We start from the raw sequence: 14103 nt of genomic DNA on the forward strand, positions 1-14103 counted from the left end.
GAGGGAGTTATTCCATTATAGAAAATGTGCAAGAAAATTATTCTTAGTTATAGCTCCCTGGGTTGCTGTTTAGAGCCGATTTTGTTTATAGGGTAATTCTGAGAATGTTATCAACCTGGAGAGATTACAAGTGTGCCTTATTCTATTAACTCACTGAAGTATCTGAATTCAAAATCCCAACAGTGGCCTCTAAGAAAAAAAGTTATTTTTCTATTATAGGGGAAAACAGCATGATCACACGGAGAAGAAGCAGTATTTCTCAAGTCGCTCAGGCTCACCAGACTTTGAAAGGAAAATTGAAATTAACTCAAGTAGTATAAGGCCTAAACACTAGCGTGGTAGAAACACCAGCAAGAAACCCACACAGCTCAGAGGTCTTAAAATTGCAGGTAGCTTGTCCTAGGTTGTTCACTATGTATTCCCGGAGTTAGTACAGCTTAACTACTCATGGTCTGGACAGACATTTATAGTTAATGGTAATAAAATGGTACCTCAAATCAGCTGCCTTCCCCGTCTTGTTAATGCAGGTAACCTCCCTGGTCTGGTACCCAATCTGGATGTCCCAGTATTTGTTCTCTTGCCGGTTCTGTCTGTTTCTGTTTCTCTTTTTCTTAATAAGTTCACGGGCCTCTGGATCCTTGACTCCTTTGCCTCGGTCTCTTTCCCGATCTTTATTCTTCCCACGTCTCCTCGCTTGTCTGACTTGTCGTGAGTGGGGCACTGAACACGTGCTCCAGGGCCCCACGTGCAAGCTGTACAGGAGCTCGTCGGCTTCACAAGGCCCGGACTGGCACACCTGAAACTCGGTCAGGTTGGGGCAGCTGGAGCCCCCGAACTGCGGGGGTGCCACGACATGGCGCGTGCGGTGCTGCAGCCCACTGCCACAGGTCTTGGAGCATTCCGACCAGGCAGAAAACTCGGACACGATGCAGTCCTGCTGGCAAGGGATGAGGCAGGCCTGCTCCAGCAGAGGCTTGGGTTCAAAGTACTCGCAGATGATATCCTCGGCGGGAATGTCCCTGTCTTTCTGGATGCACGTTATCTCTCTCACCTGAATGCCTTCTTCTCCCTTAATGCACTCAAGGGGTTTCTCCAGGCTTTTTGAAATCACGGGCTGACACTGATTCCAGGGCCCCAGCCTCCAATCGTACAACTCTTTGTGCCAGTCACAGACTTTGAAACAATTTTGCTGGTTATTGGGTCTCTGGGCCGGCTTGCAGTTCGTGTGCAGCGTGGTCCAGCCCTCCACGTGCGCACACCACACGGCCCTGGTCTGGATGCCTCCCGGGCCGCACTCATCGCCCATGCATCGGCCCCACGGACCTGCAACACAGCGCAAGAGTTAACACTAACAGAAGAAAACCACAAGTTACTTCACGTTCCAGAAAGACCTTTCAAGACCTAGTACATTAACTTCCCTGAAGTGTTATAAAGTAGGTCTCCGCACGGCACTGTTGGAAAGTAATGATCTGCGCTAAGTATTTTTTTTTTTTGCGAAAGGGGAACTGTGTCACGGAGTCTATATAAGGTAACTGCTGCGATAATTTCACTTTGAGTCCTTTGGGGATTACTAAAAGTTTGCTTTTATTCATTTTTTTATTTTAGGTAGTTAGAAATACTTACTCATAAAGGACATCAGAAATTAGTCACGGAGAAAGCCCATTACTCCTGCTTCCCCAACCATCAAATCCATTTCAGTAACTGGCAAAGAAAACGGCCCCTTGTGAAGACCTTCTCTGGCAGGGTTTTCTTTTGGGGGCAATTAACTGTTTCGTAGAACTTTCTGTCTTCTGCCTCATTTTCTTATCTCTATATGATTGCGAGGGTCTATGGTTGTATATTATGTGTGCTGAAAGAAGTTGACGTGTTCCTCATTGTCTGATTACCAAAGCCGGGAAGTGAAAATCATTTAAGCACATTTTGCCTTCATAATTACAAAACATTATTTTTTCTCATTTCCTCAGTGAAATATATAGGGTTGGGTAAAGGAATTAATATTTAACTAAAATATTATTGCAGTTTTTGAACATTGAGGAGGTATGTGGTCTTTTATCAATTCATTTATTTCTCAACTATGAACTAGTTGGTTTTATAGAACTGTTTTATGAGATCCTTAAATTGGTGGCTTAAGTATGAAACATGGGCTTTTTTCCTTAGAATCCTTCTAAGAATAGATTGAAACCTTTTATATTCATATATTGTATCTTTTTCTAAGGTAAATGATATGATTTTCAATGCTGTAACGCACAAAAATCAATTTGCAGATTGAGTTTGAAAATCATATTATTTTGGAATTGTAAAGAAATTTAAAGATCACATGATTACATGATTTTCAAAATGTGTTCCACTAATTTGAGGCATTGTGTGCTACAGCTGTTTTCCATAGATGTGTGGGAAGGGACCAGCCAGCAGGTAGGTTGGGCTTTAGCACCCCCACCCCAAACTGCTGCCCCTGCTTTGTTGCCCCTCTTATAAAAAAAAAAAAAGCTCCATTTTTATTAACAAGGAGATTATACAAAAGATTATACAAAAGCCTTTTATACAAGAGGCTTCTGTTGTGAAAAAGTGAAAATCACTGATTCACTCTATGGATAAGAAAAACCAAAGAAAAGAAGGGAAAGTGCGGTGCCAACTTAAAATATTAATGTTTAATGAACAACAAAGCCATTTAGGATATCTATATCTACTGCTTCCAAATCTTAATCTTCTAATTTATTTTAGATTTTAGAGCTTGAGCCTTAGACACTTTCTACTGCACCAGCAATTGTTAGTCTATAAAGGACGTGCTTCTCATATTTAATCTAAACATTTAACTCGTTTAACAAGAATGATGTTTATAATGTGATGAGATTATTTTCCTTACAAATAGAAAAATAGAGTTGTAAATAGAAAAGAGACTTACTGTAAATAATCATTATTGCATGGAAGCAAATAGCGGATATTTGGCAAACCTGTCATTACTTTATGAAGTTCTTATGTACATGATTACAGGACTTACAATACATTTAGGGAAGCAGCTTTCTCAAAATGTTGATGCCAAAACTTTGTAAAGCCAGTGGGTTTGATGCATCTGTTAACATACAACACCTGATATTTTAATCTTTTTAATTTGTCAAAATATATATATACTATATATATTTTCACAAATCTGGTGATGCTTTCATAGAGCTTTACTAAATACTTAGTTTGGAGAATCACACAGAACCTAAGACTCTTTTCAGTAAGGAAACTTTGTAATATGTAGAAAATGTTAGAATTAATCACCACCTCTTTAGTATTTATTCCCTTTATCCACTATGTTTGGACAAAATGGTAATCCTTATTTTCTGTCATGAACACAGCATATAAAGATCTATTTATATTAGACCATTAAGTTATACATTACATGCCATTAAGGCTAAATTTCAAAATATAAGTGTCATACAATAACTCACAATCCCAGATGTAATTCAGGCAAACTTCTTGATGTTATTATTTTCCAATTCTTGATTTTAATTATGAAATTAGGCTAATTAATCAGATTGGGGCTATAAAGAAATTAGTCTTCTATCCTTAATGTGAAAATATAGTTTACAGCATTCTTATAAAGTTAACACTTAAAAATACTTACTTGTACATTTTTTGATAGATTGCACTATTATCATTGGGTACCTTCTAATGAACTAATGACAATATTCTATTATAGAAACCTGAGTATGCAAAATGTGAATTGACTTCAAGTCTGTGTTATTGCTGAGTAAGGAAAACATATGCCAAAAATAACCATTTTTTTCTAAAATACAACTATGAAAAGAATTAGACTACACTAGCTAATTCTTAATTCTGAAAATTACTCTAGATGACATAATGACTGGTGAAGATATTAAACATTTACAGACCAAATTTTAGTAAAAAAATCTTGGCTTCTAAGTTTATTCTAAAATAAAAGTGGATGGTGGTTGCTTCAAAAATGATTCATGGTTTACTGATATGAAATTAGACACAGTTTCCTTCCTACATATTTTCAAAGCACCATGCACGTGTCTCATATAACATTTAGCCCACTTTCTATAATTCTGTTGACTCATTTTATGCCAAATATTTATTTATCCTATTAGACTAAGTGAATGGCCCCTTGGGGACAAGTCCTTGTCTGTCTCTCCATAGTTGTAGGCCATGTACCCAGATAAAGCTCAACAAAGTTTATTGAATGAATGAATAAAATCAGAAACCAAATAAAATAATTCCAATTAATTTATGATTCAATAGATGCTAGTTGCACAGTTAATTATGATGAAGAGAAAATGTGCTTTTCATTAAGCCATTCTGACACATTATTGTCTGTTTAGAGATTTTTGTTTTAATCTAGTGATTTGAAAACACAGAAAATACCAGAACATATTTATTAAATTTGAAATATAGTTATAGATTCATTAAAACCATATCTGATAGTGCAATCTTGAGAACTTTTAATTTTTCCATGTTACCTCTGTTAATATTATTACATATATTTTGGGTAACTAAATATGTACATTATTTTTCTGAAATTGACATTGCTTTGTGGAAAGATTATCATGGGTGCCAACTATAGTATTTCTTTCTTCTTTTTTTTTTTTTTTGCCGGGGCTGGGTTTGAACCCACCACCTCCGGCATATGGGGCCAGCGCCCTGCCCTTTTAAGCCACAGGCACCACCCTCAACTATAGTATTTCTTACTAGAATAATATTCTTTGTCTTTTGAGATGGTTAAAAGTACATTTTTCAGCTATGATTTTCAAGTATACTGTAATAAAAATAAGGTATTTTATTTCTATTCAAGATGTATAGATGCCTTAAGAAATAAAGAGAAAACTCATGTGAAGTTTAATAATACTAGCATCTGATTTATGAAATCATGAATCAAATGTTCTTTTCCTGCCTTGTAAAGAATAAAATTGTGCTTCTTAATGAGACCAGGGACTATATTTTTATTCTTCAGTTTTAGGAAACTAAATTTTCCCACCCAAGGACATCCCTTTGAACACTTGCTTCTCTACTGATTTCTCAGAGTTCAACCTCACTGCAGTGATAACTTAATTAAAAAGTTACCATTTGGCATATAGAAATATTGTCAGGAGTTACTTCAAATTTAGAAGTTACTAGAAAAGTAAGATAATTATTACTTTGATGTTCCTCATAATGAAGAATATCACAAACACTAGTGTGTATATCCTTTTACATAATGTTGGATTAATAAATTATATTTATAGGCTTGGCACCCGTACCACAGTGGTTATGGCACCAGCCACATGCACCGAGGCTGGTGGGTTCCAGCCCAGTGGGGGCCAGCTAAACATCAATGACAACTGCACCAAGAAAATAGCCAGGCATTGTGATGGGTACCTATGGTCCCAGCTACTTGGGAGTCTGAGGCAAGAAAATCACATAAGCCCTAGAGTTTGAGGTTGCTGTGACCTCTGACATCACAGCACTCTACCAAGGGTGACATAGTGAGACTCTGTCTCAAAAAATATATATTATGTTTATAGAAGGTTTGCACTCCCACAAGTTTAATGGAATGTTCCATTATATTCCATGGTTCAATCATGTTTTTTACTTTTCGTGGATTACTCTTTGATAACTTTCCTCAATTATTATATTCAGAAAAGAGAGTGTTTAATGTCAATGCCAGCAGGAAGAAAGAGATTGAATTCAAGAGTACTAGTTTATATACATTGATAATGATAAGAATTTTTAAAGTATATGTAGATAACAATGAAAAACATACATTATACATAAAAATACATTTTACTTCTCATCCCAATGATATTATTACAGATTCCTATTAACCAGCTACTTACAGATAACACTGTTGGGTGTATTTCATTTCAAACATATTTACATTGAGAACCAGAGATAGCATATCCTGAAAAAAGCCCTTGGGAAGACTAAAGGAAAAGAATGAAATGCATGAAAGCACCAACAAAAGCAGAGGTGAAAATATAATCACTATTGAATCTAAAAAAATGTCATCCACCTTGAAGGCTGTAACTGGTCTTATCTTTTCATTGCACCTTGAATACTGCATGTATGTCCAATTAAGCAACCTCTCAAAAGATCAGATTTTCACATGTACACACAATGAGGAGTCATCTACTTCTGCCCTCCAACAGTCTTGACGTATTCAGACATGCAGTAGAAAGGAGACCATATCTGAAATTACTCTTGACAACTAAGAATTGTTAACCCAATTAGTTACCATGTTCAAGGCAGGCAAATGTTTTAAAGTGCAATTTTAAAGCACAATATGCAGACTCTATGAAGGAAAACATGAAGTGCTCTATCAAGTATTATATGAGAATGTGATAGTTAACAGTATATGTCTCTGCATAAATGTTAAAATTCAATACCACCTCCTATACTGCTAAGAGTGGGGGGAGGTGGTAGGAGAAAGGCTATGAGGGGGGAATGTTTGTTTTTTGACAAGAACAGTAAGAATTTCAGTTGGTTTGAGACTTGCTTCTTTTATTGTTCTTGTTCATGATTAGTTAAAGGGAACTTGGAATCTAATTGAACAAAACAATGGATAGATATCTTTCCACTTAAGGCCTTGGATAATAATCTTGCTTTGAATGGAACTATATTCCTGCATACAGATTTGTAGGACTGTGTTCAGTTGGTACCATGCACAATGCTTGTAGGATGTGGGTTGATAAATATGTGTAAAACACTTAGCTTATCAGATATTATGTAAATCGGGAAAGAAACACTAGATGTCTTATTTCACTAAAAAGAAGTTAAAACAACTGTTTTATACACTCGAAATATTTATATAATTGATAGACAAATATCACAGTACAAATATTTTCACTTGGAATAAATAAAAATTATACAAAATTGTGACAAACTTTAAACAAATGCTCTTTGACTTAGTTTTCCTTAGGCTCATGCTTTAAATGTAATTTTGGACTCACTTCCCCCAAATGTTGATAAAATAATGAATTTTCTTTGATTCCCGCTAAGAAGGATTTCATAACATACCTATTCTCTTCATGTCATTCAAACTGTGTTTATTTCAGTCTACAAAAGACGCCCTTTTAAATTTAAAATTAGCATCCCCCCACCCCATATTCAACACTGGCTTCTCAGAGACTGTTCTTTATGTCAAGGGCATGAGAACAATAAAAGGGTGAGTCTATAAAAGGCCACATTATTGACAGGTGGCCAGTAACTGTTCCAAAGAGCCTTATAAAAGATAAACACTATAAAAGGAGCATGAGAAAATTATGCAAACTACTTTTTGTCCTTGTTTGCTATAAAACTCTCAAATGAGCCAGTTTCTTGTTTCACTAAATATGTTTGCATCCTTCAAATAAGATAATGTGGTTTCCCCTCCTGGATTTGGTTATGGAATAGCATGTCCTACTTTATCAAGATCAAGTGGTATACAAACAGCTTAATACAGCCTGTATCAAAGGTTGCCATAGGTTTAGAACTGGAAAATTACAGCTTAATGTACCTTTATTTACACAATATTCATTACAAAAGTAATAAAATGTTTGCAAAATATTCTCTACATGTTGGTCACCTCTTTGTAAAATTTTGTAATGAATATTCTATAAATTAATTAGTTGCAATTGCTCATCCTTCCATCTCTTGTATGAACACTTTTGAGATGCCCTATAATATGTTTAATTCTGTCTTGTGAATGCTGTACATGAGATACAATTCACATGTAAAAGAAGTAAAAAAAATTTCTATTTGTTTTAGTTCAAGCAAGTCACTGATAAAAATTAAAAATTACTGATAAACAATCAGAAAGAAAAATGCCATATAAATTCAATAAACTAAAAATAACTAGTCTTTATATTTTGCTATAATTATATAAGGAAATAAAAAATATATTTAAATTTGGGATTGTGCTATAGATTGTCTTATAATCTGATAGTTTTTACTTCACACTAAGCTATCACAATTGTGAATGGATACGTGCACACACATACAAAGATTGAGCCTACTAGACAGTTACTTAATCTCCTTTGCTCTTATATTCTCACATTTAGAGCTATGTCATGGTTGTGTAGTACTCTGTTCTATAAATTTACCATGATTTGGCTAACTGATGTTCTATCTGTGGACATTTAAGTCTTCCAAAGTTGTTCCCAGTATTTTAAAAATGCCTTAGTGAATAGCCATTGTTGTACATTGGTCAGATAATTTAGTCAACAGCTTTGCAAATTTTCAAGCCTTTGATACATTGCAGTATTGCAACAATGCCTAAAATATATACCAGTTTACTCTCCTACCAACAATTTATGAGCATGTCCTATCCCACCCCTCATATCTGCAGACTGCTATTTCTCCAAATCTGGACTCCTATGAAGGGAATCCCAATGTGCTTATTTTCTCCAAGGGTCCATCCATTGATTATTTTTGACTAAACAGATAGTCTTTATCCCTTTAGCTTCTAACTTCTGTATATTGTGGTCTTTAAAAAGACCTCAAAGTTTCTGGAGAATTGATAATATTCTTTCCTTTATTCAAGCACTGAAACATCATTTTATTTTATACTCATTTACTCATTTCAAAGGATATATTTCTGTGGATAGAAGCAAAGTTGGGGCTTAAACGTCTGTGTTGAAATAGTCTGATAGATTCACGACCTGAATGCCTAGTACACAAAGCCAGTCAAAATTATACTAATTGATTTAAGTATAAATATGCGCTTTGCCTGGTATACCCCTTGGTGTTGATTTGTGAACACATACAAATTAATTTGGAATACCTATTGACCTAAAATATATTAAAATTTCTCTTTAAAGAAAAACAAAACAAAAAGAGACCTCATAGCTTCTTTGAGTTGTAATTTAATTTAATTCAATTTAATTTTAATTTAAAATGTAATTCTCAAATGGCAAATCAGTTTGGTGGATAAAGAGAGACAACTGTGGAAGTCAAGCTGAGCTTTCATCTTCAATATGTAATTAAACTTTAATAAGAAATTATATAAGAATGTCAAATTACATGTACAAAATTAGAACAAGCTCTTTAAATCTGATGGAAAAATGGGTGAGGAATCAGTGGCTAGGATAGCTAGTTTTACAGTTACTAACTCCAATAATCTATTTTTAGGACTTATGATGTCTTAAGAAAATTACTTAATTTCTTTGGGCCCCCAGTTTCCCCATTTGTAAATATGATATTACATAAATCACATCCTCTGATAACACACTACCTAAATTATATGCTAAGTATCAATAGGATGGGAAATACTTGTAATGAAGTTATGTAATACCTTTATCTTACACAAAAAGATTCACATTCTTATGTGACAATATTTTAAAATCCACACACATCAGTGATTATTTTGGCTAGACTTCATTAAAGAGAAAAATTGGGTCAAAGGGTTTGACAATTTTAAAGATTTTAATTACACATTGCCCAGTTGACTTTTCAAAGAAATGTGGAAATCTATATCTCATCACTATACAGTGATTAGCATTGATTATTATCATAATTTCTTTGTAAATTTAAAAAATGCATATAAATCTATTGTTTTGAGTCTTCATTAAATATGACTTTTCATATAATTATTTCCTCTTCTGTGAATTGTGTATTCAATTATTTTCTATATTTTTTATCAGTCTTATGGACTTTTATTTTTAGATCAATATACTTATTTGAGATATTAACATTTTGTAGGAATATCAAAAATGTATTTTCTCTTTGGTATGCTAAGTTATTTTTGTTGTATTTTCTGTGTTTAATATGCGGACTTTCACTAATGTGTTTCTTTCATTGCTTTTAGACTCAAATACATTTTTAAATATAGAGATTCATAAATGTACATGTATATTAAAAGTTTCAATATCCTGTATAGATTTATATTAAAATATATTTATTTTGAGTATGTTATAAGGCAAACTATGAACATTCTTTCATTCTTTCACCTATATATATATAGGTGATTTTATCAAGAATAAACATAGCTATGGTTTAAAGTTATTTCTATGCCTTAAAACAGAGCAATGAGAGGTGTCTTAAATGAGACACCCCCTAGAATATATATGCTATGTATTATTTTTGTGTGTCATTTATTATTTGTATAGTGTACAGCATATTTTCACATATATGGTCTCTTTCAATCTTCACCTTTAGTGCTAGAAAGGAAGCACAAACAAGTTTATGTTATTCTGTCTAATAAGTTCAATCTTGGTAGAACTGAAGAAAATATAAAGCTATAAACCTCATATATGTTTCCATTGTTTCACTGCAAGTAAACATCCCTGAAAAAGAAAAATTCTACAAGCTATATTTGAGCAATTCAGATGGAGAATTCATGGTGCCCTCACAAAATGTCCCATTTAAATAAGGGATGGCAAAACCAATTTCTTAGGGAAAAGAATTCTTCAGGATAACAGATTGTTAATTATTTCTCTTCCAAGGTCATAAACTCAGAAAAATTTTGTTAGAGCTTACACTACAAAATGACAAAATGTGATACTAATAGCCTTATTACATAAATAAATTAGAAAGATCTATATGAACAGATACACTGCCACTCTACAAAACAAAATAATCTTCACCCTCTCTCCTTTCAAATAATTACAACAACCAAAAATAAAAGAAAACATACTGAAGAGTTATATGGAATTCAGTATACATGTGGTGTGCACATGACTGGTAGCAGGATATTTCTGAAATAAGGATAGAAATTGTTGATCACAGCAAACACGTAAACTCAACAGGCTGGAAGATATACCAAGACATTAAAAAGTTTCTCAGACCCTACTATAGAGAATGGATTTCAGGTAGCAACATCAAGCGTAGTAAATGTATATGCTTGTATTGTTTGAAATAGGATGTGTTAACATTGATATTAAAGTATAGCAATAAGAACTGTGATACAATTCCCCCAAAATATGAAATACACACAACTTTATACCATATCAAACTATATATTTTTTTAAAATTGTCCTAAAGTGAACTATATTGAAGAATGTAAATATTCAACAATCTGAGCTGATGCTAGTGGAATCAAGTCAATGGGGTCTTTAGAAATAAAGGAGTCCTATCCTAATCCTCATTCCATCACAGGGAACCCTGTAGAAATAGCAGAGGATATTAACAAATGGAAGAACATACCATGTTCGTGACTGAGAAGAATTACCATTGTTAAAATGTCTATACTTCCCAAAGCAATCTCCATATTCCCTACATGCCATCCCTATTAAAATACCAACATCGTACTTACAAAACTTGGAAAAAATGATTCTGCATTTTGTATGGAACCAGAAAAACTCCATATAGCTAAGGCAGTTCTTAGTAATAAAAACAAAGCTGGGAGCATCAACATACCAGACTTTAGGCTGCACTACAAGGCCATAGTGGTCAAACAGCATGGTAATGGCACAAAAATAGAGACACAGATATTTGGAATCAAATAGAAAACCAGAAAATGAAACTAATATCTTAGAGCCACCTAATCTTTGATAAGCTTAACAAGAACATATTCTGGGGGAAAGACTCCCTATTCAATGAATGGTGCTGGGAGAACTGGATATCCACATATAAAAGACTGAAACTGGACCCACACCTTTCTCCACTCATAAAAATTGATTCAAGATAGATAAAGGACTTAAAGACTTAAATTTAAGGCATGAAATGATAACATTCCTCAAAGAAAGCATAGAAAAAACACTAGACAATATTGGCCTGGGGAAAGACTTTATGAAGAAGACTGCCATGGCAAGTGCAACAACAACAACAATAAACCAATGGAATTTATTTAAACTGAAAAGCTTCTGTACAGCTAAGGAGACAACAACCAAAGCAAATAGACAATCTACACAATGGGAAAGGATATTTGCATATTTTGAATCAGACAAAAGATTGATAACTAAGATCTACAGAGAACTCAAATTAATCCACATGAAAAAAGCGAATAATCCCATATGTCAATGGGCAAGAGAGAGGTATAGAACCTTTTCTAAAGAAGACAGACGAATGGCTATCAAACATATGAAAAATGCTCATGATCCCTAATTATTAGAGAAATGCAAATCAAAACCACTCTGAGATATCATCTAACCCCAGCAAGAATGACCCACATCATAAAACCTCAAAACTGCAGATACTGGCATGGATGTGGAGAGAAAGGAACACTTTTACACTGCTGGTGGGACTAAAAACTAATACAATCTATTTGGAAGGAAGTATGGAGAAACCTGAAAGAACTCAAGCAAGACCTCCCATTTTATCCTGCAATCCCATTATTGGGCATCTGCCCAGAAGGAAAATATCTTTTACCATAAGGACACTTGCACTAGACTGTTTATCACAGCTCAAATTATAATAGCCAAAATGTAGAAACAGCCTAAATGCCCACCAACCCAGGAATGGATTAACAAGCTGTGGTATATGTATACGATAGAATACTATTCAGCCATTAAAAAAGATGGAGACTTTACAGCCTTTGTATTAACCTGGATGGAAGTGGAACACATGATTCTTAGTAAAGCATCACAGGAATGGAGAAGCATGAATCCTATGTACTCAATTTTGATATCAGGACAATTAATGACCTACACAGTGGGGGCTGGGGAAGGAGAGAGCAGAGAGAGAGAGAAGGAGGGAGGGAGGTGAAGGAAAGGAAGAGCAGAGAGAGGGAAGGAGGGAGGAGGGGTGGGGTCTGGGTGTGTGACACACTTTTGGGGGGCAAGACACAATTATAAGAGGCACTTTACCTAACAAATGCAATCAGTATAATCTAGTTTCTTGTACCTTCGATGGATCCCCAACAATAATAAGAAAAGAAAAATAGTAAGTGAATCCTTCATATATCCAATCAAATTTTAAAGTGTGCTTTGGAGCTGGATTATCTTGAAAGTAGATTTTGAGACAAACAGTTTATTTTAGAAGTGATCCCTGGAACAGGGCTAAGGCACAACTGGGGTAAGACATGGAATCAAGAGGAGGGATATGTAATATGATTGTCCACTAATATAAGTGCCTCGTTCTGACTCTGTGGGACTTCCTGGTAATCTTTATCAAGTGCATCTCAGAACTGTCAATCAAGGGGATAGAAGAATTAAGCTGTCGTTTTTAGATTCTTGCTCTTTACTGCTCAAACTTGTTTGAAATAGCACATAGGAGGTTCCTGACATAGTTCATCTCTTGCTCAACTCAGATCCCCTCATTCTGCCTTTAAGCCTAATGAATTGCAGACTCCTTCCCAAGATGACAACCAGCTCAATATCTGCAAGTATAGATTTTGCCTCTGGAGCTAGGTCCTCCAATTCAGCAAAATCTAAGATTGTAAAAATGGACAGTACATATTCCTGAAGTGTCTTTTGGGAAATGATGGAGGGAGAGCCATTCCCACTTAGCCTGTGATTTTGACCCACAAAATAGGACAGTGCCCTATTTGTTTATTGCCTAGTGCATCCTCAAGATTATTTCTTCACTCATGCCATTTGTTATTTCCAACTGAAGCTTTTAATAGGTCATACATACTATTAATTAGGGCAGTTATTTTCAGGGTAATGAGATATGCAGAAAGACTAGTGGCTTCCTTTGTCATTGCTGATTGTCACTTCTGTTTCCTACAAGATAGACAGTTTAGAATGAAGTACTATTATATATAGGTAGAAAACAAAGCCAAGAGATTAGGCTCTGTAAGTCCTCTAGATCAAGGTGCAGGTGGAAACACTGCAGTCACAGAGAGAAAATTTATATCCAGAATAATTTCTGGATAAAAATAATAATAAAAGGAATTGCACCCTATTCATGGTAGAAAGTGTATGGTATAGTCTGCTCCCAGATGCTGGTTTCAATTTGGTCCTTAGTAGTGGTAGTAGCTTGATTAGTCTTGGTAAAGCCTTAACATGTTGTGTCTATCAAGAGCATCCAGTCCTGATACAATGGCCAGTCTGAAGTGAGAGGTTGGCTGACATCTACAGGTCAAATTCTCTTACCTAATTAGATACTCAATTCTGGCTCTGATGGAGATGCTCTCTGATGAGCATTAGCTTAGTCTGCAAAGACACCTTTTAGGTCCACTTTCATCAAGCACCCATATGCACTTTCTCTAGATTTCGATGTCGCTAATCAACTAGCTAATCCAATTGCCATTGCTTAGAAGTC

The 14103-nt window shown here is 34.8% G+C and overlaps 1 protein-coding gene across 1 annotated transcript in view; it reads right to left on the bottom strand.

The window, feature by feature from the left end:
• THSD7A (thrombospondin type 1 domain containing 7A) overlaps positions 1-14103 on the bottom strand; it is a 420187-nt gene that overhangs the window by 234479 nt on the left and 171605 nt on the right. Inside the window, exon 2 of the mRNA XM_003782710.3 lies at positions 492-1323. Coding sequence (XP_003782758.1) covers positions 492-1323 — 832 coding nt within the window. The remainder of the gene's footprint in view (positions 1-491; positions 1324-14103) is intronic.

Source organism: Otolemur garnettii, unplaced genomic scaffold, assembly GCF_000181295.1.
Source record: "Otolemur garnettii isolate 467f Iridium unplaced genomic scaffold, OtoGar3 scaffold00005, whole genome shotgun sequence".
NCBI lineage: Eukaryota > Metazoa > Chordata > Mammalia > Primates > Galagidae > Otolemur > Otolemur garnettii.